Source organism: Rhea americana, unplaced genomic scaffold (assembly GCF_003343005.1).
Source record: "Rhea americana isolate MKP2758 unplaced genomic scaffold, rheAme1 scaffold_0, whole genome shotgun sequence".
In the NCBI taxonomy this organism is placed as follows: domain Eukaryota; kingdom Metazoa; phylum Chordata; class Aves; order Rheiformes; family Rheidae; genus Rhea; species Rhea americana.
Window position 1 is genome coordinate 19,391,582 of NW_028185037.1, and position 26,200 is coordinate 19,417,781.

At 41.1% G+C, this 26,200-nt stretch overlaps 1 protein-coding gene across 1 annotated transcript in view; it reads right to left on the reverse strand.

The window, feature by feature from the left end:
- The window catches only part of FAM135B (family with sequence similarity 135 member B), a 139,015-nt gene that overhangs the window by 67,495 nt on the left and 45,320 nt on the right, over positions 1-26,200 (reverse strand). The window contains exon 3 of the mRNA XM_085326032.1: positions 4,714-4,853. Within this exon, the coding sequence (XP_085182158.1) occupies positions 4,714-4,853 (140 nt within the window). The remainder of the gene's footprint in view (positions 1-4,713; positions 4,854-26,200) is intronic.

Here is a 26,200-nt window from a genome sequence, read left to right on the forward strand (position 1 = left end):
AATGATRCACAATAATTTTATGCCGCACGTTTCTGTACAGCTTTGATTTCCTGATGAATTTCACTATCTTTTACTTTTTTCACTTATTAGAGCCACAGGTGCATAAGGGTTACAGGGAAACAACTGAAATGGCCTCTCCAGAGCACATGTCGAAAAGGCACTGAAATTTCTGCCATTTATCAGTCTCTAATATGAAATAGTATTATCCTTAACTGAAATTCAGTTACTTCTTTTAGCACTTCTGGAACTAGTATGGCATTTTTCACAGATATCATTTGCAGACTACATAATTTTCCAACACTCTGGTAGACTATTAGATTTTTTTTTTTTTTAACTCCCTCAGATCTTGGAGAAAAGATTTAAAGTTTCAGACCAAGCTACCTAGGACCTTAAAAATTGCTCTGGAATATCAATCAGTATTTGGCTGTTTAAGCCAAAGAATGGCCTTTCCTGACACTCTGTGAAGGGCCTTTGAGTAGTTTCTACACAGTTCTTTGACTACTCAATTCTGTTAACAATTAAAATTATAACTCATGAGGGAAAACGTAGCTCTCTTAGTGGAAATACATTCATACTAAGCAAGGAACATTATTCAGTTCTATAATATTCTCCGCTCTCAAAGAGAATAAGTGAAATTCAGAATAACTGACCTCTGGAAAATGCTACTATATTTCACATACTGATCTTGTCTCCAGTAAAAAAGCAAACAAACAAAAAAATCAGTTCTGAACAGAAATTTTGAAAACTTACTTTGAAATAGTGTACAGTACTACAGAACATAGAATCAATAGCATGTTGATTCTATTTTTTTTTTCAATTAAATCAGGCAGGGCTGAAATTAATGTTGTTGTTTCCAACATGAGTAACTCTTCAGTTTTGCATCAGTTTAATGTTGCCCTACCCTTTATTGTAACACCATCTTGTGCCTTGTGGAAGATAAAGTCTGTAAATTCAGTTTCCAGTTCTCTGTCACTGTGGTGTGTCTACATTTCCCCAGTGCTTCCACCCATTTCCCTATGAGCCCACGTGATTCTCCAGATAGTCCAGCATTCTCCATCCAGTCCAGCATTTAGGCTGTGGGTCCTGCTTTCTAACCTCTCCCTCTCTTGCCAAAGAAATGCCCTGATAGRAAAATGCTTTTTTTATTAAAAAGTTTGGTATTCATTCAACCAAAAGTTTTTCGAGCTGCAAAACAAACTACTTCTGTTTGTATTGCACCAAAACGGAATTAAGTAAGTGCATCACTTCCCTTTTGAAATCTAATTTTTCTTGTTCACAGCCAATCACCTGAAGCACTCAGGAAGGATTTTCCCACCCTTTCCTCAGCCCTATATCGAATAATTTTCAGCAAGACGTCATTGCTGAAGACAAAGTGAAAGGTCCAGCACAGAGAATCCTCTGGGATGGATCGCTTGTTCTTTAGTCGCTCTCTGGAAGTCAGATTGATTAGCAAGCCGGGGACCAGGAGGAAAGGTCTTCTTGTCCAATCAGCTCGGCAAGCAATGCGCCATGGAGAGAGATGGCAGAGAAAAGCAATTTCCCCTCTTCACGCAACTAGATATGCATTGCTGGGAGTATCTGGAGGYACAGCCATCGGGTCTCTGGTGCTGGTGCCTCCTAAGCTCTCAGGCTTTCAAAGATGTTTAATCCTTTGCTTTAACTTTTAAGGACTGACATTGTAGTCACAGCCGACGTTTCTTGCCTTGTTATGATGTGGTTGGATAATATTTAACAGTTTACCCAGGATGTCAGACTGAATGACTGGGCTGTCCCATCTCACTGAAATTTCCCTGGAATGTCCAAAGCCTAATCTGTCACGATATCCTAGAGCACATCAGTCTGCCCTCTCCCTGCTAGTAATTTGTCCCTGAATGGAACSAGCAAGCAAGGAGACAGACAAGCTMTCTGTTTTACTGCTTGATGAAAGAGGCAGAGAAACTTATGAAAATAAATTACACTTCTTTGTAACACTAAAGGCTGCCTCAGCCCCACAATATCATTTCCTATGTGTTCAAAGAATGCTGCATTCTGGGATGTTACTCAAAAAGTGATCTAATAAACCAGAGAGCTTTAAGGCACCTTTTGAATGCTGAAGGTTGTGCTCAGCACTGTTTCTAGACTGATGATTGAGGCTTCTTTTATATAATGCCAGGCAAAGGAGACATATTTGCCTATTTAAGCTTATCTAGGGCTCTACAGAAAAACTGTAGCAAACAATCTATTCTGAGCATGCACATTGCTGGGTTTTGCCTTAAGCCTATCTCAGCAACCTGTTCTGTCAATGAAACTACCCTGGCTCCACGAGGAGAAAGCATGCTGCACACCTGATGTAATATTGGGCAATTACAGCTCTGAGAGGAGAGACTGTACAGAACATACTAACTCAATCACGTCTATCATCCAGTCTAACTCCCCTGTCCGTTTATCAGATCTTCCACTTGCAGGAGAAGTGGTGAGCCAGTTCTTTACTCAGAACCCCCAAACCCACCATACCACACAACTGGTACAAATAGGACCGGGATCCTRTGCTAAATAAGCATGTTAAAAAGGTGTTTAATAAAAGTATGCTAAATAAATTGACATATGATAAACAGAGCTAATATTTGAAGACCTCTAAGTGTTTCCCTGACACCACATTGCAAGAGTCGCAGCCGGCATATGAGACAGGAGACAAAGATGCCACACAGTCTCTGAACAGGAGCTGCTTATACAGCAAGGTTTCTTTTGAGCATTGTGCCCTGTCGGGTGACATGTTTTGGTCTCTTTTATAACACATGAAATTTATTTGTGATTTGTAAGGTCTTGGAGGACAAGATACTGGAGCAGGAAACACAGACCTGGGAACTTTAAGCAGAAGTGAATTGTGCTGATCTCCTCAGCACACAAAAGGTTCGACAACCCTTTATTTTGCATGCAGTCCTTTAGAGTGCCTTCAGCAGCTCATCCGGGACCAAAAAACCTGTTTCTCCTCTCCCCTGCAAATAAGAAGCAGCTTTAGCAAAAATAATGGAGTTTTGTCTGTGTAAAACCATTCCATAAGCACAGAATTAGGCAGCTGTCCCTCTCCCAAGGGTCCTCCTATGTGAAGAAGACTGAGAGGAACACAGCTCATGMGAATTCAGGATGAACTTCAGCTGTGAGGAATCTTGTGGGATCTTTATTTTTCATTTTGAGGGGTGCACAACTTTCCTGAATATTAATACAAAAATCATCAGAAATCATTCCTGCTCAGTGCAGCAAAAATTGCCATAATTTGAAAGGAGGTACTTTTAATCAGAGATGTTCCACGGTGGAAGGATAAGATTAATTTTCAATTAAGTGTGCTGGAACATTTTTCTAACGAATATTGATAGGCTTGCACTTACTAATTTTTCATATAAGCAGAAAACAATAATTCTAGGGAGGAATAAAATGATGATACTGTATCTAAAAAAAAGAAAAAAAAGAAAAAATGAGAGGGAAAGGGAAGCATGTGCAATGAGCTTAAATTAAGTTTCCCATCTGTTTTAATTTATATACTTTATTTATGTGTGTGTGTGTGTGTGTGTGTGTACGTATAGATATACGGGTTGAAATTAGTCAAAACAGAAATTTTAAATCTCTTCCTCATCAAATACAAGTTCATATAAGGAAAGTTAGGCTAGCATGTCTGGGTCCAATTTAAACATACAGCACTTGGTCCAGACTGGCTGCATTTGTGGACCTATTTCTGATAGGATGCTGATTTTGCAAGAACAAGTGATGTCATGTGCATCTCACTATCACTGAGAGCTGGTGCCAATGCCATATACTCCATGCTAGTCCTTGCGCAGGCAGAGCACAGAGATGGCACACTGGGCCTGACCTTGAGTGCCATGCCACAGAGAATCTGTCACCCGATGGAGAAATGAGGAGAGAGACCTCAGCAGGGGCCCATTCTATCTGAGACATGACTGAGCAAATAAACCATGGACATCTTTCTTGGGCTATGGGGACAATCAGCTCCAGAAAGTMTGCACTTCACTCTCAAATCAAGAGCACTAAGGACAAGGATGAGGAGACCTTTGAGTGGCTCTGAGTGGAAAAGCCAGAGTAGCTTGGTCTCAGTACTGTCAAGTACTGTCATTGCTGGAGCAAGAAATAGTAGCGAGGAGAGGGGAGGAGAAGACAGCTGTAATGGGTAGTGAGAGGATGAGGAGAAGACAGCTGTAATGGGTAGTGAGAGGATGAGGTGGCCCTACCAAGATTCACAGTTTTCTCAGGTAAGGTAAATCTACACAGATGTGTAAAACGAGTGATTTAGTGCACGAATGATGAATTCTGATTGGCACACTTGCATTTCTGATATGCTGCCATGCTCAAGTTTCAATTTCTTATTCCATTAGAAAGTCTGGCAGCAGGATTCAAACTGTTTCATAACTACGTAGGACTTGTCTGCCCAAATGTGGATGTTTTCAGTGCTGTTATTTACATCTAAACAAGCTCCCTCAAGTATCTCTAGGCAATATATTCAATAGTGGGTAAAGCATGGTTCATCTCCTCCTAATGCAGATGTTGGTATTTGGTTAGATAAATCATGCCCTCACCCCCATTGGCTATATGGGCCAGTTCTGTGACACTATGGGGATCCCAGAGTGACCTTTTACAGGGAGAAATCTATATTATGGAAAGCTAAATTTAAGTAGGATGAATCCTCGCCCTTATGTTTTTCATGAACATCCCAAGACAACTCACCCTTTCACCATCCAGAAGCAGGTGCACTCTGAAGTTCATTGATTCATTAAGAACAATTTCTTCATTCCTGTACAAGATCTGAAATATTCTGCTGTAAACATTGTTTTCATGAATACAGGCTGAGCAAAGGCTGGAATCACCTGTAAAACACAGACAGAGTACCAAAATGATTTCTACAGGGAGATTATTTTCTCTCTTACACTTTCATTTCAGAATTATCTAGGATAGTTATATTACTACTTGTAATTAAACACTGGCATTCACAATAATGAATGTTAATGGAGCAGATTGTTATTGTGGGTTGTAGTTTCCCAGCCACGGTATTTAAAGAAAATAAATGCTAAATTGAAGCAGGCAGGCTGAATTTCAAAGCGAGAATGGCTGACCCTGTGACAACACTTACCCTACTAACTTTACTTCTAATGAAAGCTAGAGCATCAGATGTCTTCAGGGGGAGGGGGAGTTGGGGTGCTCTGCAGGAGCATGCGGACTGTGGGTGTTTAACAGCACAGACTGCATCTATGAAATTTCATCTTTTATCTGCAGTGGACATTTTTCAGAAAAGGGAGCTTTCTTGTCATCTCTGGTGCTTTCAGAAGTTACTGCTTGCAAGGGGACGCTAGCCAACAGCACTTCTCCAAGGTAGAGCCCAGAGAGGAAGAGGCAGCATAAATTAAAATTCAGGAAAAGAAAAAAAAAAAAAGTAGCCTCATTTTTTTTCAAATTGCCAGAAGACCTGTGAACTCCTTCAGGCCCTTAGCCTGTGTAAGAGTTGAAAAGTTATCCCATACAATTGGGATTGAACTAGAGCACTCAAAAGCAAAAGCTCTAAGCTTCTGCACACTGAGTTCAGACAATCAGTGGCTTGTGCCACTGATCAACCACCAAGTGCCAATATATTGCATCACCACAAATTAATTAAATATAAATTAAGGTGGGATTTATCCTTTCTCACTTCTAGGTGCCTCCAGTGTCTAAGTCTGTATCTGAGTTAATTGTTTTGGCTGTTTTGGAGCCTAAGGAATCGGACCAGAAGAGGGGGCCCACTTTAGAATGAGGTCAGTTGTAGCCTGAAGTCCACCCCTTACTGAGTAATTCTTCTTTCACTAAAGGCAGCACAGTATGATTTGCTTAGGTTTAGAAACCTACATTGGAGACAACAACATTTACTACAATGAATTTCTTCTGAAGAGTCTGCAGTGCCTGTCTATTTAACTAACAACTGGGCACCAAGAGTTCAGGTACTTTCAAGCTGTATCTGACTATTAATCAGAATCCCTTGTTAATTATAATTTCATTGCCTCAGAGCAACAACTTCCTGCAGAATTTAGTCAGTACCAATTTTATCTTTTTCCAGCATCTAGTGCTGTAGGAATCTGAGCTTTTGCAATATATTTCTCTAGCAAATGGTATATTGGAAATAGACATCTACAACTCCTGACAAGATGTGCTTAAAAAAAAATGTACCAGTATCAGTCCTTTAAAGAGAGACAGATCTGTGATCCTCCTTAGGAAGCCAGTAGGTACATGCTTTTTTAAAAGAGGGATGCTTTCTCAGAAGGTATTTCTGGGAATCTGGRTCTTTGCATAATTGTTTTGAGCCTATGAGCTGTGGTAAAATAAAAGTCCAGGTCAGAAAGTCTGCTACAGAGACAACTGGTTCGTCAAGAGTCTCAAATCAGGACAGGTCTATTTCACTGTGTGAAAAGCTACTGCTTTTCTTTTCAATGCATAATACATAATTTGCAATTAGAAGTTGGTGAAGAGTGAAAATTTTCCAAGGTAAAGTTTGTTTGGGGGAAAAAATAAAAGAAGATGAAGAGCTAAAAAAAGGCACTACAGCCCCTGGTAGAGAAGTGAATGGAGCTTTGTCATTATAATGATTACGTTTTGTGGTGTCTGTCTGATGGAACTAAAAAAATGTAGATGAAGCTGCACCTTCTTAAAAAGTTCTGTTCTATGTAAGGAGAAAACAAGAGTTGATTGAATAGCAATAAGAAATAATTAGAAAGACCATAGGGCTGACATCCAAACTGCATTCAAAGCATTTTTCTATTACTGACTTCTACCAAGCACACCAAGCACACCTGGAAACAGCACAAGTGTGTCATCCTGCTATTGTCTTCCCATCACATATTCTGCACAATGTTATGCATAAGTCAGCCTAAATAGATACATATTTACTTCCTTATGTTACACCAGTTAGACTAGAATGTTTCAGCCTGATTATCTCTTCAAAAGCATRCAGTCATATTTATTTTAATTTAAACCTCATCATATTAGAGACATTGGGAAAATTATGTTAGAGGTATAATGCATTCGTCTTCCTATCTGGCAGACAAAAGGTACTTTATATTATTTGATTTGGATATTGATATACTGGTACTCTTTGAAGATAGAAAGTTTAATGTCATTTTCTTTTCAGACACACTCTGCACAGACCACTGCTAGTGTGTAATTACTTTAGGAGATAGATTTGCAAGGTGGCATAAAGAGCCCTTATTCTTGTTGAGAAGGTCAAAGCCAAAAACATGCTACAATGCTTCAGGWTGCTTCAAATCAGTGTAAGTGGATATGATACCCCAGAGCCAAAAGACTGCTCAGTTTCAAGCAGGGACCTACTTTTGCAAAAAGGCCTACAGCAGATGAATGCCTGATGGTCTTCAGATTGACACAGTTCATCAYTGCTCATCTGAATGGCAACAGCCTGCTTCTTTGCCTCTTAAATACCACACAAGGTTGTGGCTGGAGCTTCCTGGGAGAAGTCCTCAGCAGTATGAAAGTACCTGGACAATGCTGACCACTATGCAGGCATCCTACCCCTCCTCTAGGCAAAGGAGAACGGCTATGACTYTATATAAATGCAAGTACCTAGCCTGAACACGAGCATGCTTCTGTAAAGACAACCATGCTGGACTTCTTAGGCTATTTCCCCTGCTAGAGTAAGTGCTGATGCTGGAAGCTGAGATATTAATGGGCTCCTGATCAGCTGAGGTTTAGCACTTCTGAATACTGCTAATAATACTGCACAGAAGAATGGAATGGAATGGAACGGARTGAAAACCAAACAGTCTGAGTCCTCTAAGGAGTTGGATTCAACCAYTGACATGCACAATTACTTGACTTTCCAGGCTCATAGTTTATTTTGTTGACACATGTGGTTCCAGCTAGCGGGTTTTTTGTTCTTTTTGCACAGTTTATATTTTGCTCTTACAGTGTGCACCCCTCCCTCATGTGACACTTTCCTTCTCATCAATTTGACATAAAAATGAAAAAAATGAGACTCATTGAATGTTATGTGCATTAAAAGAGGAGAAGAAGGAACTATTTAAAAACCTTATTTTCTTCTTCTCAATCTATGTCATGATTAACTCATAGACAAAGCAATTGCATAATAGAACCCTTAAAATTATTGGCCTTCTTACATCCAGGCTACTACCCAAAGTAATTACTCAGTATGTCTTTTGACATATTTGCTGTTTGATGGCTTCGGTCTATATAACTGTCTCTATAGTGGTGATCTATATAAATGTTTATATTTATCTCTACTATCATAAACACCTCAAACATCTCAACGAAAAACTCTTCATTGTACATCAGAAATGTTTTAAAATAACACACTTGTACTCTCAATAGCAAATTGAGCTGCAGAGTTTTACCTGTGAACAGAAACAGAACTCAGCTTTCGGAAGTCCTAATCCAGAATGTGACCCATCCTCTCCATATAACTAATAAAAAGATCAGCTTCACATTGATCATCGGTATCTTGTGTCCTCCCAGAATATTGAACTCAGCAAAACTCAGACTTGCAAAMATAGAGAAATATTTACCAAAGAGGAGTATCTCTGCAACCTAAACTTTGAACTAATCAAGGATGTATTCTATACTTTCAAGTACATACAGTGAACAGGTTATATGACTGTGTAAAGACTTCTTTCACTAAAGAGAAGTAATACTACACTAGACTTATGCTTCTTTAGACTACTGGATGAAAATATCATAATCTCCCTAACTTTTATAAACTGTGCACCTTGTTCCCAGGATACTGTCCGACACTAATCACTCACCTCTTTCTAAACCCACAGACTTGTCTGCTAACAAAATCAATGGTACCAAGACCGGCATTTGTCACTACTGACGTTATTCTGTGCACACACATGCATCTCTGCCTTTTGGCACAAAGCATAGGATGGTGTGAGAACCATCAGGTCCTCCTAAATATCCTTCTGACATAACCTCGGTTTTCCAAACCGCTCCGCACTGTGCCTACGCAGATCAATAGTCATGTGTAAGCAAGGGAAGACCAATACAGTGTGTAGTAACTGCTGGGAGCTCTCACTTCTTTTTGAGAGTTGGTGCTAAGACTGTGCTGACCTCTGTGCAGCTCTTTATTCCAGGCTTTCAAATGCCTGAATTTGGTGAACTCAACAAGGAAATTCTAATTTTGTAGTAATAAGCTTTTTTCAGTACTTGAGCAGAAATTTGCTCAAGTAAATTTCTTTTTTTAGGAGATTTATTTGTGATACTGTCAGTGTCTCTTAAGCTAGAAAGAAGATTTTCCTGCCTCATTTTCCTAAGTGGCCATTCCATTTATTGCTTACTTTCTTTAGGTGAAATTGACCTCTAAAATATCTGTAAGAACCATCACAAGCACAAACAGGACAGCTGTGCTCCACAACATTCCTCTAAGGGAATGAGAAAAATCTGTTCATCCACCTTCCTCTCTCTCTTTCTATTCCTTCCAGGAGAAATATATTGCCTTCCTACCACCACCCCTACCAATCCCTTTAAAGACTATTAAGTAATGTGTTAAAAATGAAAAGACCCTTTGCAAGCTTGCACACTTCCACATCCACATATCATAGGCTAGCTGTATAAACCACTCAGTTTATCATGCCCTGCTCTTTCACCATATCCATATCTGACTTAGCAAGCTCTTCCAGATTCGTCCTGGCATACCTAACCTTTCCACCTGGAAGTGAAAATAGATGGGGATGCYTAAATGTTTTTCTAGCACATCATAAACTACTCATGACTTGAAAGAATCAGTGGGAGGCATTGTTATTTAGATCCTGGAGGCCCTTGAAAAACATCTCTGCAGATAAAATTACAAGGAAGTAGCTGGTGAATATTTGACCTCTACACAAAAAATGTTTTACTTATCTTCAGCCTAATTTAGCTATAATTTCAACTACATTGCTCTGAAGATCACCACCAACAGAAAAGAACTTGAAGCAAAGATTATCTGTCAGTGGCAGATGTGTAAAAATAAGTAGAAGAAATTAATTTTGCATAATATCTAAGCATGTATAAAGAGTGATAGGATAGTAGAGAAAGAAAAAACAACAGATATGTCTAATATATTTAAGGCAGTGTAACAGGACCTGAAGAACAACATCAGAAACCTGAGTCCTCTACAGAGGACTGTAAGAACTGATCGAATCTTATTAATCATTGCTTTGCCTGTTTGTAATGGATATAATTTGATGCATTTTGTAGTTGTTGATAATGAATCCACTTTAGCAATCTAATGTAATTCTAATGTAAYCTGTTTGTGATTTGAAGGGGTGTGATAAACCAGAATTGCTGTTTTTCCTCACTGTAGGGTTTTCCTTGCTCACCTCCTTGAACGACACTCTGGTAAGTCAACTGAATGTGTTCCCTCAATTGTCTGGCCAGATTGGCAGCACCCTTCAGGTGGTGCACAGCACTAGCAGGCCTCCTAACGTTGTATTTCCTAATTTTCAGTTGTTCTCATTTGTTTTATCTCTACTTGCCATACTCTAGCACCAGTCTTCATGGGGGGACAGGAAGAAAACATTTTGAGCAAAAAATGTTCAAAGATGCTGATACATTTTGCAGGTCAGAACACCTCCTCCAGCTTTCCAAGTTCCTAGGACTCATGCTAAATAGACTAACACTCATTCCCCCAAATGTTTCTGGCCAGTCATCCTGATTTTCCTCTTCAGATATCCCACTTCCCTCTTTTTCAATTCTAAGCCTTTCTAACCTCCATTCTAAGCAGGATATAGACAGGGTATTCTYAGAGAGCAGACAGCTTCAGGAGTCCCAGCCCCCCACAGCAGAGGAGCTGCTGGAGGGCTCTGTGGTGAGTGAAACGGTACATCACAACACTGCAGAAGAAGGCTGGAAACCGGTCACTTCTCATAGCAGGAGCAAGACTCTTACTCCTCCTGAAGACTTGCAATTGAGGAACAGGTTCGGTGCCCTCCAGGCTGAGGAGGAGCTGGGCATGGTTCCAAGGGAAGCAACTGGGCCAACAGACCCTGTGCCTTGCTTGAACACCCAGGAGAAGTAGCAAGTGCTTGTCCTGGGTGACTCCCTGCTGCAGGGGACGGAGGCACTTACCTGCCGACCTGATCTCCTGCTGAGAGGGGTCTGTTGCCTGCCAGGGGCCTGAATATGAGATGTCATGGAAAGGCTGCCAAGGCTTGTCTACGTGTGGGARTGTTACCCTCTGCTGCTCTTCCATGTGAGCACTAACGATACCAAGGGCAAATTGGAAACCATAAATCAGGACTTGAGAGCTCTGGGGATGGTRGTCAAGGGTGTGGGAGCCCAGGTCATTTTCTCCTCAATCCTACCAGTGAGGGGGAAGGATGGGAGGAGGAGCAGAGGGATTTTCCAAGTTAACAACTGTYTGTGCCACTGATGTTGGCAACAGGGTTTTGGTTTCAATGACCACGGCACTGTGTTTGAAGGTCAACAACTGACAGGGAGAAATGTGATCCACCTCGCTAAGTGAGGCAATTGGCCAGCCTGGTAAGGATGAGATACACGAGAAGGCTGTGCTGCCATTCAGAGAGACCTGGACAGGYTGGRGAGTTGGGCAGAGAGAAACCTCAGGAAACTCAACAAACACAAGTGCGGAGTTTTGCAGTCCTGCCTCTAGGGAGGAATAACCCCAWGTGCCAGTACAGGCTGGGGGCTGAYCTGCTGGAAAGCAGCTCCCCACCTGGGAGTCCTGGTGGACAAAAAGCTGACCATGAGCCAGCAATGTGCCCTTTTGGCCAAGAAGGCAAAYGGTATCCTGGGTTGYGTTAGGAGGAGTGTTGMCTTTAKATMGAGSGAGATTATCCTCCCCCTCTATTCAGTGCCAATGAGGCCACATCTAGACTACTGTGTCCATTTCTGTGCTCCTCAATACAAGAGAGACCATGGAGCTACTGGAGGGAGTCCAGCAGAGGGCTACYAGGATGATGAAGAGACTGGAGCATCTCTCATCCCAGGACAGGCTGAGAGAGCTGGGACTGTTCAGCCTGGAGACGACTTAGGAGGGATCTTGACAATGTRTATAAATGCCTGAAGAGAGAATGTSAARAGGATGGGACCAGACTCTTCTCAGTGGTGCCAAGCGACYGGACAAGAGGCAACAGGCACAAACTGAAGCACAGGAAGTTCCCCCTGAATATGAGGAAGAATTTCTTTCCTGTGAGGATGACARAGCACTGGAACAGGGCGCCCAGACAGGTTGTGGAGTCTCCCTCTCYGGAGATATTCAAAATCTGGCTTGGATGCAATCCTGTGCAATGTGCTGTAGGTGACCCTGCTTGAGTTTGGACTGGATGATTTCTCAGGGTTCCTTCCAACCTTCACTATTCTGTGATTCCATGATTCTCTGATCCTCTGCTCTCCGCATACCTGTCATCTCTTCCTCCCTTCAAATCTCCTTCCTTCCAACCATCATGTACTCACATTTTTTTTCCTCTTTCTTTACAAAAATCACAGAATCAGTAAGGTTGGAAGGGGCCTCTGGAGATCATCCAGTCCAACCTCCCTGCTCAGTGGGTCACCTAGAGCATGGTAGACAGGGTTACATCCAGGTAGGCCTTGAAGATCTCCGCAGAAGGAGACTCCACAACCTCTCTGGGAAACCTGTGCCAGGGCTCTGTCACTCTCACAGGGAAGAAATTCCCCTCACGGTCAGGCAGAACTTCCTGTGCTTCAACTTCTGCCCATTGCCTCCTCTCCTGTCACACGAGACAACTGAAAAGAGTTTGTCCCCGTCCCCTTGACACCCTCCCTTCAGGTACTTGTACTCATTGATCAGATCCCCCCACAGTCTTTTCCCCGGGCTGAAGAGGCCCAGCTCTCACAGCCGTTCCTCATAGGACAGGTGCTCCAGCCCTCTGATCATCTTTGTAGCCCTACGCTGGACTCTCTCCAGTAGCTCCGTGTCTCTCTTGTCCTGGGGAGCCCAGAACTGGACCCAGTACTCGAGATGAGGCCTCCTCAGGGCTGAGGAGAGGGGCAGGATCACCCCCTCAACCTGCTGACCACACTCTTCCCAATGCAACCCAGGACACCATTGGCCTTCTTGGCCACAAGGGCACATTGCTGGCTCATGGTCAACTTTTTGTCCACCAGCACTCCCAGGTCCTTCTCTGCAGAGCTGCTCTCCACAAGGTCAGCCCCCAGCTTGTATTGGTGCATGGGGTTACTTCTCCCTAGGTGCAGGACTCTGCACTTGCCCTTGTGGAACCTCAGGAGGTTCCTCTCCACCCAACTCCCCAGCCTGTCCAGGTCTCTCTGAATGGCAGCACAGCCCTCAGTTGTGTCAGCCACTCCTCCCAGCTTGGTATCATCAGCAAACTTGCTGAGGATGCACTCCATTCCCTCATCCAGGTCATTGATGAAGAAGTTGTATAGGATGGGACCCAGTACTGAGCCCTGGGGGACGCCACTAGCCACAGGCCTCCAACTGGACTCCATGCCACTGATGACAACCCTCTGAGCTCTGCGTTTCAGTCAGTTCTCAATCCACCTCACTGTCCACTTGTCTAACCCATGCTTCCTGAGCTTCTCTAAGAGGATGTTATGGGAGACAGTGTCAAAATTTACCTTGCTGAAGTCAAGGTAAACAACGTCCACTGCTCTCCCCTCATCCCCCCAGCAAGTCAGTCCATCCTAGAAGGCTATCAGATTGGTTAAGCAGGATTTCCCCTTGCTGAATCCATGCTGGTTACTCCTGATCACCTTTTTTTCCTCCATATCTCTGGAGATGGCATCCAGAATGAACTGTTCCATCCCCTTTGCAGGGATGGAGGTGAGGCTGACTGGCCTATAGTTGCCTGGGTCCTCCTTCGTGCCCTTCTTGAAGACTGGAGTGACATTGGCTTTCTTCCAGTCCTCAGGCACCTCTCCAGTTCTCCGGGACCTTTCCAAGATGATGGAGAGCAGCTTGGCAATAAGATCCGCCAGCTTTCTCAGTACCTGTGGGTGCCTCCCATTTGAGCGCATGGATTTGTGGATGTCTAGCCTGCCCAGAAGGTCTCTAATCCTTTCCTCCTCAACCAAAAGAAAGTCTTCCCTTCTCCAGACTTTCTGCCTCACGTCCAGGCTGCAGGATTCCTGGGGGCTGCCCTTAGCAGTGAAGACTGAAGCAAAGAAGGCATTCAGTAATTCTGCCTTCTCTGAATCCCTTGTCACCAGGGTCCCTGCCCCATTCAGTAGTGGCCCCACGTTTTCCCTAGTCCTCTTCTTGCTGCTGAKGTATTTGAAGAAGCCCTTCCTGTTGTCCTTGACATCCCTTGCCAGACTCAGATCCAGCTGGACCTTAGCCTTCCTCACCTCATCTCTACATACTCTGACTGCATTCCTATAATTCTCCCAAGTAGCCTGTCCCTCTTCCACAGTCTGTGTGTTTTCTTCTTCTGTCTGAATTTGGCCAGGAGCTCCTTGCTCACCCATGCAGGTCTCCTGCCTCCTTTGCTGCCCTTCTTACTCATAGGGATGCACCACTCTTGAGCTTGGAGGAAGTGATGTTTGAATAGTAGCCAGGTCTCCTGGACCCCACATCCTTCTAGGGCCTTAACCCATGAGCTTCCACCAATTAGGTCTCTGAAGAGCCCAAAGTCCACTCTCCTGAAGTCCAGGGTTGCGGTCCTGCTTGTTGCCTTACTTCTTTCCTGCAGGATCCTGAACTCCACTATCTCGTGGTCACTGCAGCCAAGGCGGCCCCCAACCTTCACATCTCTAACCAGTCCCTCTCTGTCGGTAAGGACAAGATCCAGCAGGACACCCTTCCTCGTAGGCTCCTCCACCATTTGTGACAAGAAGTTATCATTGATGCATTGCAGGAGGCTCCTGGACTGTCTGTGCCTTGCTGTGTTGTCCCTCCAGCAGATGTCAGGGTGGTTGAAGTCCCCCATGAGAACCAGGGCCTGTGATCGTGAGGCTACCTCCAGCTGCCTATGGAAGGCCTCATCAACTTTCTCTTCCTGGTCAGGTGGCCTGTAGTAGACACCCACAACAGTGTCCCCCATGTTAGCTTGCACTTTGATCTTTACCCACAAGCTCTCAGAATGGTTTGAGCAGTTTCAGAGCTGCTCTCTCTCAACAGCAATTCCTGCACAAAGCAAATTGAAAAWTCACCTTGACAAAATCGACTGGCAATGATGTACGTACACCTCAACCTCTAGTTTCTGTCAAGGAGACACTTTGAATTGGCAATGYCTTGGCATAGACAAGACTTCATAATGAATGATTCCCCCAGAGCCACCTTAGTCATGTGGACCCTTGCTGTTTGCTAGATATAGGAGAGTCCATTTTTTTGCAYTCCGCAACCTGTTTATCATGTTGGCGATTAGCATGCTCCAACCCAGACAGCTAAATTCTTTCCATAATTACATTTTCAATTGTACTTCCCTGTGAAGTCAGTCACTGTCAAAGAAAAATGGAATAAACCTAGGCAAAGAATCATTTCAAGGGTAGTAGGCATCCAGGTCTGAGACACAGATTTGCCTAAGAACTTTAGTATAATSTGATTCTTTGAGAAATGCTGGTTTACATTTATTTCATCAGGATTTTAAAACACATAAACACATTATCACGCAATCCCTAACACAGAATTCCCACACTAAGCAATATTCCTATGATACAAGACTACTTTCAAAGCTACATGTGAAATACATGTATATATTTAGAGCCTTTCTGATAAAAAACAACAGTTAGAAAGGAAGAGGTTCTTGATTATAAAGCTACAGAGAGATAATGCCCAGCTCAAATGATCAACATTATATCACTTTTTCATTATTTTTTAATTCTGTTTCTAATAGATAGCAGAAACAGGAATAAAAGTGCAAAACTGAGTACTTGGCTTATCTTAAAATCAACTACTTTTCATAGAATCATAGAACCAGTAAGGTTGGAAGGGACCTCTGGAGATCATCTAGTCCAACCTCTTCTAAGAATAACCTTAAATAATGTTGGATTTCCCTACACAACAAGGAGCAAGAGACATAAATGAGATGTGAAAAAGCTGTATTCTCCAGAGAAAACACGCTAAAACCTCTCTTGAAGAGAATATTGTTCTATACAACTTCTCTATTAATCTCGTAGGACTTGACTACTGCAGACTTGCTGAGAAGTACCAGGGGAAAACACCATACTTACATCCCYTAGTTAGCTTAGCTTTTAGTATAAATCACCTTCAACATTTGTCAAAGAAAGAGCAGAGACAGGATTTATCCTGGCTCTGTCCTTTATTCTCTAACCCAGAATTGATCACAGAGAAGCAAGATAACTTACTTCTTTTTTTCAAAACAAGAAGCAAAGAAAKGTGGTGGCTCAGTCCCGGCACTCTGCTGCTGGAGACATAACATCACATCGCACTGCCTACACGGAGTGTAGATGAAGACAATCCAGCCATGATTACTGCGTGGTTACTGCAGACACATATTTTTTATTCTAAATGTAAAGTTACAACTCCAGGAAATATCACTGTGATGGAGGTAAGCTTTTTGAAACACGCGTTCAGGTTTATATCACGCTTTCTCCAGAAGTAGCACTCTGCCACTTATTAAGTACTGTGTCTAAAGGTCTAAAAYATACAGGGAGTGATTAAAGAGTCAGGAAAAAATCCATATGGAAAACAGATCTAACTTAACATCTAATTTTTTTAATGCCTTTATGACTGCAGCACAGGAAACAAGATAATTACTCAATCACTGGCAACTTCTTGAATCTCTCTTACTATTTGAGAAAAACAGTATTATTACTCTGCTGTTCAAAGAAATGGAAATACAAGGTTCAGCTAGGCTTTGTTTAATGAAAGAGATTTTCCTTAAAACACAGGGAAACCAAGATGCTGTCATTGTAGACGAAGCTTTACTCTAAATATTTCATTGTGAATAATGGTGTACACTTAAGTATTTGTATTTCAGATTAATTCACAGCCACAAGAAACATGTCATGGGTTTCTGCAGTTGAGYTCTCAACACAAGTAAATCTCAGAGACTTACCGTACCATTACATGTAGGAGGTTTGTTCTCCCAGGTCACTCATGCACAGCTAGATGAAGGGCATTACAACACATTCACTAGAGAAAGAGCTGTAAGCATTCTGGCATCTTCCTACCAACAAACCTTATGTTACTACCCACGCAGCCAAACTGTGTCAGCAGTTCATGTGATCTTTCCTAATCTGCTTCAGTGTAAAGTTATCTGATACTAAATCGTTGTAGAAGTCTGTTTAAACTGAGATACGGGACCATGCCTTGCAGCAGATTAGTCACATGATCTATCAGTGCAGTTGAATGGGGAGGATGCTAAGAAACAAGTACAGACAGTAATGTCTTTAGTRTCTCAGGGTGGACTAGCTGTATTCCACCTACACATATCCACAGAGATTTCTATGGCACACATCTTCTTAGTTGGTACTGTCATAAAATTAACTCAAACGTATTGAGTGCCTGACTACCTTTCTCTCTTATCCAGACACACACTTTGGACAGGCCTATCTCTTGGTTTTCAGTAWCTGAAACTCCCCTTGACACCAAAGGGAATGTTGCCATTCAGAGGGACCTCAACAGGCTGGAGAGATGGGCAGAGAGGAACCTCATGAAGCTCAACAAAGGCAAGTGCAGAGTCCTGCACCCAAGGAAGAATAACCCCGTGTGCCAGTACAGGCTGGGGGCTGACCTGCTGGAAAGCAGCTCAATGGAAAAAGACCTCGGAGTGCTGGTGGACAAAAAGCTGACCATGAGCCAGCAATGTGCCCTTTTGGCCAAGAAGGCAAACGGTATCCTGGGTTGCATTAGGAGGAGTGTTGCCTTTATATTGAGGGAGATTATCCTCCCCCTCTATTCAGTGCCAATGAGGCCACATCTAGACTACTGTGTCCAATTCTGTGCTCCTCAATACAAGAGAGACCATGGAGCTACYGGAGGGAGTCCAGCAGAGGGCTACYAGGATGATGAAGAGACTGGAGCATCTCTCATCCCAGGACAGGCTGAGAGAGCTGGGACTGTTCAGCCTGGAGACGACTTAGGAGGGATCTTGACAATGTATATAAATGCCTGAAGAGAGAATGTGAAGAGGATGGGACCAGACTCTTCTCAGTGGTGCCAAGCGACYGGACAAGAGGCAACAGGCACAAACTGAAGCACAGGAAGTTCCCCCTGAATATGAGGAAGAACTTCTTTCCTGYRAGGATGACAGARCACTGGAACAGGGCGCCCAGACAGGTTGTGACATCTCTGTCCTTGGGAATATTCAAAAGCCTGGGTARGGTCCTATGCAATGTACTCTAGGTGACTCTGCTTGAGGAGGGGAGTTCGACAAGATGATCTCCAAAAGTGGAACACTTGTAGAACATGCTAATTTTGCTCTTTTTTAAAGAGAAAAATAGGATACGTAGACTTTCCTCAAATTAATAGTATACTATCTTGTTAAAAACCAAGCATTGTACTGCAAAATATAACTAAAAGAGACCAGGAAGTCTTGTACAAATAATCCTGTTTATCTTACTTGTGTTTTTTTTTTTTTTTTTTTTTTTTTTTTTTTTTTTTTTTGCCCCCTTTGCCATCTGTTAGATCCATATGCCTTCTTAAACAACAGCTAATTATAGCTGCAAATAATCAAATAGTGATAACTGCTGCAAGCTTCTACTGGAGATTTATTTTCTTCTTTATAAGAATTTCCCCCCTCCAAAACAGACTTTGAAACAATTGCTTTTCTACAGTTTTCGATCTTGAGTACGCAGTAGTTGTAGTTGATGCATGTGTAATTGTGTTAACATATGGGAAAAAAAATATGACAGGCTGCAGTAACAATAAGGAGCCAAAGTACAGTTTTTGCCAATACAATAAAAGAGGTGACCTTGAGACAGAAAGTGACTGTTTCTAATAAATATCCACTGATGTGTCTACTGTAGCAGAGCTCTTTGTGTTCTGTGTTTTCCTGTCATTTTTGTAGTCAGTGCAAGCTGAAGCACTGTTGTTATGGGCTATCGACATTCAAGAACGGGACTATTAAATGTTAGGTCAAGAGAAAATAAAATTTGAGCTAAACCATAACACCATGGAATGGATTATTCTTAAAAAAAAAAAAAATCAAGGAAGCAGGTATGGAATTAGGAAGGGACAGCATCGTTTAGAAGTATAAAGCAGAGCAAATACCCTTTTCACTGTAGATGATTCAKGTAATCTCCTGAGAAATTCTGAAGATGTTAGAATATTTTAGCTGTGCTATAGTATGTCTTGTCCCATCTTCCCTGCACTGACCACGTGCAAAACAGGGCTCTCCCTGGCGTTCGTGTGGACATCAGGAATCTGAGAATCAACAGCTCAAGCGTGTCAGTGGGTGGGGACTTTCCAGCTGCCAAGGATTTAGTGCAGGAAGAGGCAAGAACAGCTATGTGAGTGATTACTTTTTAATTAAAAGATAAGCCATGTTTTCTGACACTTCATTTCTTTACAGAGCAACTCTCATTGAATTACAGTCCCAAAATATTCCTCCTCTGCCCTGTGCTGCTCCATAGACTGACAGGGAAAATAAACATCCCTGTCACAAAATTATCTAGCTTTTAGCATTGGAAGAACATGTGCAAAGAAGGGTTCAATACTAAAATTAAATTTTGGAAGAGTTTTCAGCCAATTTAGAGAACAATAAGTGTCCTAATGAGTTCAAAAAGTACAAGACTTCACTTTCATGTCCAATAGACATTTGCATAAATGTCCATTTACATCATTCAGGTAATGTTTTATAGCTGTCTCCAATGTCAATGTCACTTTGCATTGCTGTGTAATGTGAAAAGGCTGAAGGATAAAAATGAATTCAGTCCTAAATATAGTAAATGAGGAGTTGAAGTGTCTTTGAAAACTCCAAAACACCAGATATCTCTTTCAGTATCACAAGACCATGACAATTTCAGACTGTCATGCTGACCTTCTGGTCAGTTTGGAACTTCTCTAGCAGGATTTTTTTTTTCCCTGAAAAAAGAAAAGTGGAAATAGTTATTTTAAGTTAATTCATTCTAGCCTTCAGCCAGGTCGTTTTTTCCCATTATTATTGCCRCAACTTCTTTGTGTGAATCAGTGGTGTAAAGAACAGGAAGTCCTGACAAAGAGGTGCAAGTAGAAAGTTTATCTTGTTTCAGGGAAGGGGGGGAAAAAGAAAAAAAAAGAAAAGAATTTTCCAGGAAAATTCATTCCACCTAGTCTGCCTCTGTAAAGGACTGTAAGTCCCCAGTATGCTTCCATGCTTCCTATCTACCTGCTGCAGAAAGATGCAGAAAGAGCTTCCCCCCCCTGTAAAGCTCATATTAGAAGAATCTATTAGACTATATAACATGCTACAAACTTACATGAAATAATGCCAATTAAATTTTTTTGGCTAGAGAAAAGCATATTGGTCAAGTAAGCAGTAGAAGTTCATCCCTCAGACCCTGCAATGAGGAAAGCRTATAGGTGGACATAGACATCAAGGCATTGTCTCCAGACCATGACCTCTTCTCACACCATCTGAAACAGCAGATCTTTTTTTACACAGGATCACAGATGCATTTSTTTGGATGAGTTAGAAGAAAATGTGAAGATATGCAAACTCACTAAGTGCAAAGGAGCAAAAGTGGAGTGAAGGAACTGCATGCACCCAGGCATCCGTGGACTCACAACTATGCTTGCTGATGTAGCAGGTCAGATCCCAAGCTGCAAGTGTTAAACAGTAAGGTTTGCTCAGCTGTGCCTAAGGATGAGGTTGGAAAGAGAGAAGAGTAAACGGGCTTGATGTGCACTCAGTCTCAAATGCTTCTGGATCATTTGGACGCTCTCCAGTGCTAGCTCAGGGACTACAAAACCTATGGTCTGCACAGCCATCCAGGCATGATCACACAGTCTCTTCTGTGGACTCCTCTCAGGACCTACAAAGAGCTAGGAAGATCTGCTGTTAGCTCCTGATGATCCAGATTTGGGTGGGATTTCCAAATTAACTGTTCTCTGGAGCCTCTCTTTGCTCCCAGGAGAAGCAGCCACCTTCCATTCCCCTGACTCAACCCAAGAGTGACAGCCATGTGTTATTCTCTACAAGCATTGCCCCAAACAGAGCTTTTAAGCTAAGAGTCCCTTTTCCTTAAAACATGTGCTTCTAAAAATACTCCATAAAAAACAATGTCAGGTTTTCATACAAATATGGGGTCTGCATGGACCTTAGAGATCTCAAATATGTAGGAACCATTTGGACTAATTTCTCCAATTCAGTTTCATTTTTTGCACTCTCTCTGAGTCCAAAGCCTTACACATAAGAAGTGATAGCTGGAAATCAGAGCCGAGAAACACAGAAGCTATATGCTGTCTTTCAGTGACCTATCTGTTATTTTCCACTGCTGGCATGGTATAGTTACCACCATCACATCAAAACACCAGGAATTCAGAATAAGTCCTGAGTGAAAATCATGACCTTTAAGTCAAACTGGAAAGTCAAGATTTCCTAGCCGAGGCTGCACCAGTTTTAGCTCCTCTGATCAGTGGTACAGATTAGAAACTCAACTTTCCACCAATGTGCTGTTACAACACCATTTTACGCCTACTTTTCAAGCAAGTGATGGATGGAGGCCTTGCRTTCACCAAGCTTTCATCTCCACCATTATGGCCAACTGCATTGGACTCAGATAATAAGTTATTGTGARTTAAATACTCAAACACATTTTCTGATAGTCTAATCACAAAAGTAGTAATAAATCTGATCTGTTAAACCTAAGAGTTACTCCCTAGGACCCCAGTGTAAAATAAATAGCCAACACAAATTTTATCAAAACCCTTGATGCAGRCAGATGACACTTAAATACTCAAGCAGAACTGTATAAGGGCAATGTAGTCTGCTTATTAAAGAGGCTAAATGAATGAAAAATCCATATAAATGTTAACACACACACTGAAAAAATAAATTTCAGTTCTATTTGCTAGAAAGCAGTTTCTGTTTATAATAAAAACAATGTTGTTATAAAGTAGCTTCCAAAGCATAGCAGGTTGCTTATCTGTAAGAGGAACCATCTCAATATAAGCCATAAGCTTAATAGAAGACTAAAACACASTCTTCACCCTGTTCTACATGTTTTAGGCATTCCTTTGAGCAGATGTTTTAAATTTTCTCATCTAGTTGAAGCAGGAGATTCTCTTTTCCTAGATCAGGCAGCTCTTATCTTAGTAGTGATTTAATTGCTAAACTACACAAAAACAAAATATTTTTTCTTATTCATTTACTTCTCCAATTAGACTCCATCAACCGCTGCCACTATTTTTTTTTCCCTCACTTTTTAATTATGCTCATTACCTCAACTGAAATCCTGCAGCTTCCTCTGGATCACACATGCACGTAAATCAACAAGAAGTCGATCATACTTTGTCAATGCATGTCAGGCAYAAGCCACTTAGCTTTTTGTCTGGGATTTCATTAAACCACATTAATGTTCCCTCTGCTCATGATGTGCCAAGAGTATYATTAAGCTGCTCTTTGGACTAGTTTCTGGTAAAGCTACTCATTGCCTTCAATTTGCATTAAGGGTCATTCAAGTAGAGGATGTGTTATCTCTTCCTGCACAATCTGTCTTTTTATTTGGCATAAACTTTGCATATATATCATGGTCCTGCAATAAGCTCCTAATGGTTAAAGCACTATAAGACTAAGGATCCTGAATCTAATCCTACTTGTCTTCCTCAGGAAAACTCACCTAACACTTACCAGTTGAAATGGGCCAAATTCTGTCTATCCAAAAAATCTCATATAATCTCCATTAGAATCGTAGAATCATAGAATCAATAAGGTTGGAAGGGACCTCTGGAGATCATCTAGTCCAACCTCCATTAGACTCAAAATTTAAAATGTATTCATCTCTACAAGACAAATAAGGAGGTTAAAAGTGTTGTTAGATAAACACTGAACTTGCCCGAAGTTATAATAACTTGTTCAGGAGGATCAAAGGCTGAAATGGGACTTGAACTCCATTTCAAGTTCACTTCAAACTCTAGTTTGAAGGAAACCAAACAGCTTTATTAAGTACATTATGTTCTACAGGTATGTGGCTACACCTATATCTAGACAGCACTCAAGAGATCTGGATTCCCAAAGTTATCATCTTTTTTTGAGGTAAATCATGAAGCTTCTCTATGCCTCAATTTCCACATATTAATTTATTCTTCTCTTTGTCTCTTGTATAATCAGTCTGTTATCACAGGGAACAGAGTAATCATTTTATTGTGTATATRCCACACAATCCATCTAACACAATAGCAGCTGCCATTTAGAGATCTGAGTTTCATTAAAATATTTATCACGGTGATATCCGCTGTCATATTTAACCTGACTGAGAAGTACTTGATGGACTGGAGACACAAGCTTTCGATGGTTACTGCAATAGCTAAATGGTGTAAATATTTCTCTGGATATCTTTCATCCAGTGACAATCTTGCTCACWAGTTTTTCTAATAACTTCAGCAGATTTTGGCTCTTTTCTTTCATCCTCTAAACATATCCATCAACAATCCTAATTATTTTGGAACTAGCAATCTCAAGTGCAGTCCATGAAGGTAAACACATCTACCTGATGTTAGCTGAATGAGCACCAATGCTTCTGACAGCACTCAGGGCACATGAGCTGCAAGAATCGAATCTCAGACTCTCGGAYCAAGAAGCTCAATGGAGTCTTCTCCTGGAGGTATTAGCATTTCTTAAAAGTTCACAGAAGACAACAGGTCAGGCCTGTGATGCAGCTGTTTACATCTTCCTTCCTACCTGTTAAGCTCTTTCCTCAAAAATAAGAAAGGAAGTAGTATATATTCAAGTGACATAACTTTGGGAAAAATCTATCATTTCTGCTACTATAATAAATAGAAAGACTAAATATAAATATTGTTCATTTGGATTTCAATTACAGAAAAGCCTTAGAGAAGAAGAAATATTGAAGATCCCATCTATCTATCTATCTATCTATCTATCTATCTATCTATATATATATGTGCTGGAATAACTAGAAAAGCAATCCTAACTATAAAATACAGGAGAAAGAACCAAAACTTGTTGAAATAAAATCCTTTCTGTTTCTTCAATGCTTTTATAAATGCTGGAAACAAACTGCATGTTGCTTTCCATTACCCAGGGACCAGTGATTTAGATTAAGATTGTTCTACAGATATTAAGAGGAAGGAAAAAAATACTGTTCATTTTGCATGAAGCTTTTCTACATGCCCATGTCCTTGTAAGGATAGCTGTCCTTGAAAATGAGAGCTATGGGAAATCATATAAGAGCCTGTGGACATGAATTATGGGGAAAAGACTAAGAGTTAGCTTGTTCTTATTTAAAATTAATAGAGGGAAGTTAAAGATTTGATGGGAACTTTTCACACAGGCACAAAATTGAAAAACTGAGGAGAAATTGGAAAGCATCCAAAACAGGCTTGGCAAGAACCTTCAGGAGAAATGGTGGAAAACCTTCATAAATTATCATAAAGCAAAAAGATGAGGGAAGGAATGAAAATCATAGGTTCAGAAACACCTTAATGCATCAGGTGTTCAAACTTTCATTGCTGACTTGTGGGGAAAGACACAGAATACAATACTAGACAACCAGTTGCTTCCTTACATTCCACTGGCAGCTAGTTTTATTCAGGAATTCTCATGTGGTTCTCTGCTTTTTAGATCCCTGTTGAGATACCTGGATATAGTTTATCAGTTTATGTTTGTCACTTCAGCATTCTTGGATACTCCTTTGTTCTCTTGCTGTCTAAAAGGTTGAATTCAGAGGCCAGACTTAGAATTTATGTCATTTATAGCAGAGGCATAGAAAAACAGTCATGAACTGAAGGAGCTCAGGAGCTAGAGATACCTAGATATGCAAAGACTACTCATATAACATGAACAATATTTCCATGCACAAATTAATACTTAGCTGTTATAACCTCTCTTGCCAAACACTTTGGGAATGACAAATGCTGTTCAGTGATTCCCTTTCCGTATCACACTGCTCTTTCTCTGTGGCTTCTCTAATTTTCTTCTGCACACTGAACCAGGTACCTTCCTCTTGCACTGTCTAGCACAAGTCTACTTTACATTTCAAATCACACTTCTATCTGGACAGATAGGCTTGAATAAGCAAACAGAAGCAAAGAGGTTTAAGATGTCAATCAAAAAAACAGTAGCTGTAACTTCTCCAGATAGCTATTCATGAATCCCRTCATAGTGCCACTCTTTATCAGTTTGTGGGCCAATCTCTTAACCCGGTCACAGCTGGAATAAATTTATCTTTGAAAAGATAAAGTGGTAGGTTTTGCACAAACCTCTTAACAAAATCAGCTTGAAGTAGAAGATATATAGTCAAATATGTATTTAACTTGTACTTTGTGGAGAGGTTGTGCTCCTACTTTTTTTTATTATGAAAAACGCACAGGTGAGAAGGGTGAAGTAAAACCATGGCATAATTGTTAATCCAATGWCCTCACCATTGGACCTGAAGCCAGAAACTCCTGTTCCAGATTGATCARGGATTTTATCTCTGATAGACCAATGTCATATGTGATTGGATTAAAATCCTGTCCCATATTCCAAAAGGTGGGGCATTAATACACATTTCTTCACTAAAACTTCTATTTTTTTTCCAAATCTGGGCAAATACAAAGTAGCTTGATTCTCTGAASTACTTTGCAGCCAACTGACATTTGGGTAGCCAAAGGTGTTTGCTGGAAGCTCAAGACTTTTGGAAAAGTGGACAGTTAMGTAAATTAGCAMWGAAATAAATAATAAAAAAAGGCTGTCTTTTTCTTTGGAATTTTTATTGCTACTAAGGTTCTGCAAAGGGTAAATGCAGGAACGTGCTCTTCAGGAATGGCTCCTGCAGGAACTGTGTCCAAGTCAGCTAGAACTAGATCTGAGAAACTGACTGAATCTTAATTTATACAAACAAATGAATAATTTAAAGGACATTAACACCAACACTTGGTAAATATTTCTTTAGTATYTTGTTGACAGTGTGTTAACTTCTACATTTTTCTTGCCAGCCTTACTCAAATTCAACCAGTTTTCCTGTATAGTTATAATATGACCTCAGATTTTTTTTTTTTTTTCAGAAGATAATCTGTACATCAAAAAGGAAGTGTAAGTGTGCCAAATTCAAGCAAAATTTCTTCTAAAGCAGGGTCAGCACCTCTGGAATGGCAGCTCTTTTTTAAGTGCAGCAGTACTATTCTTGTATTAGAACA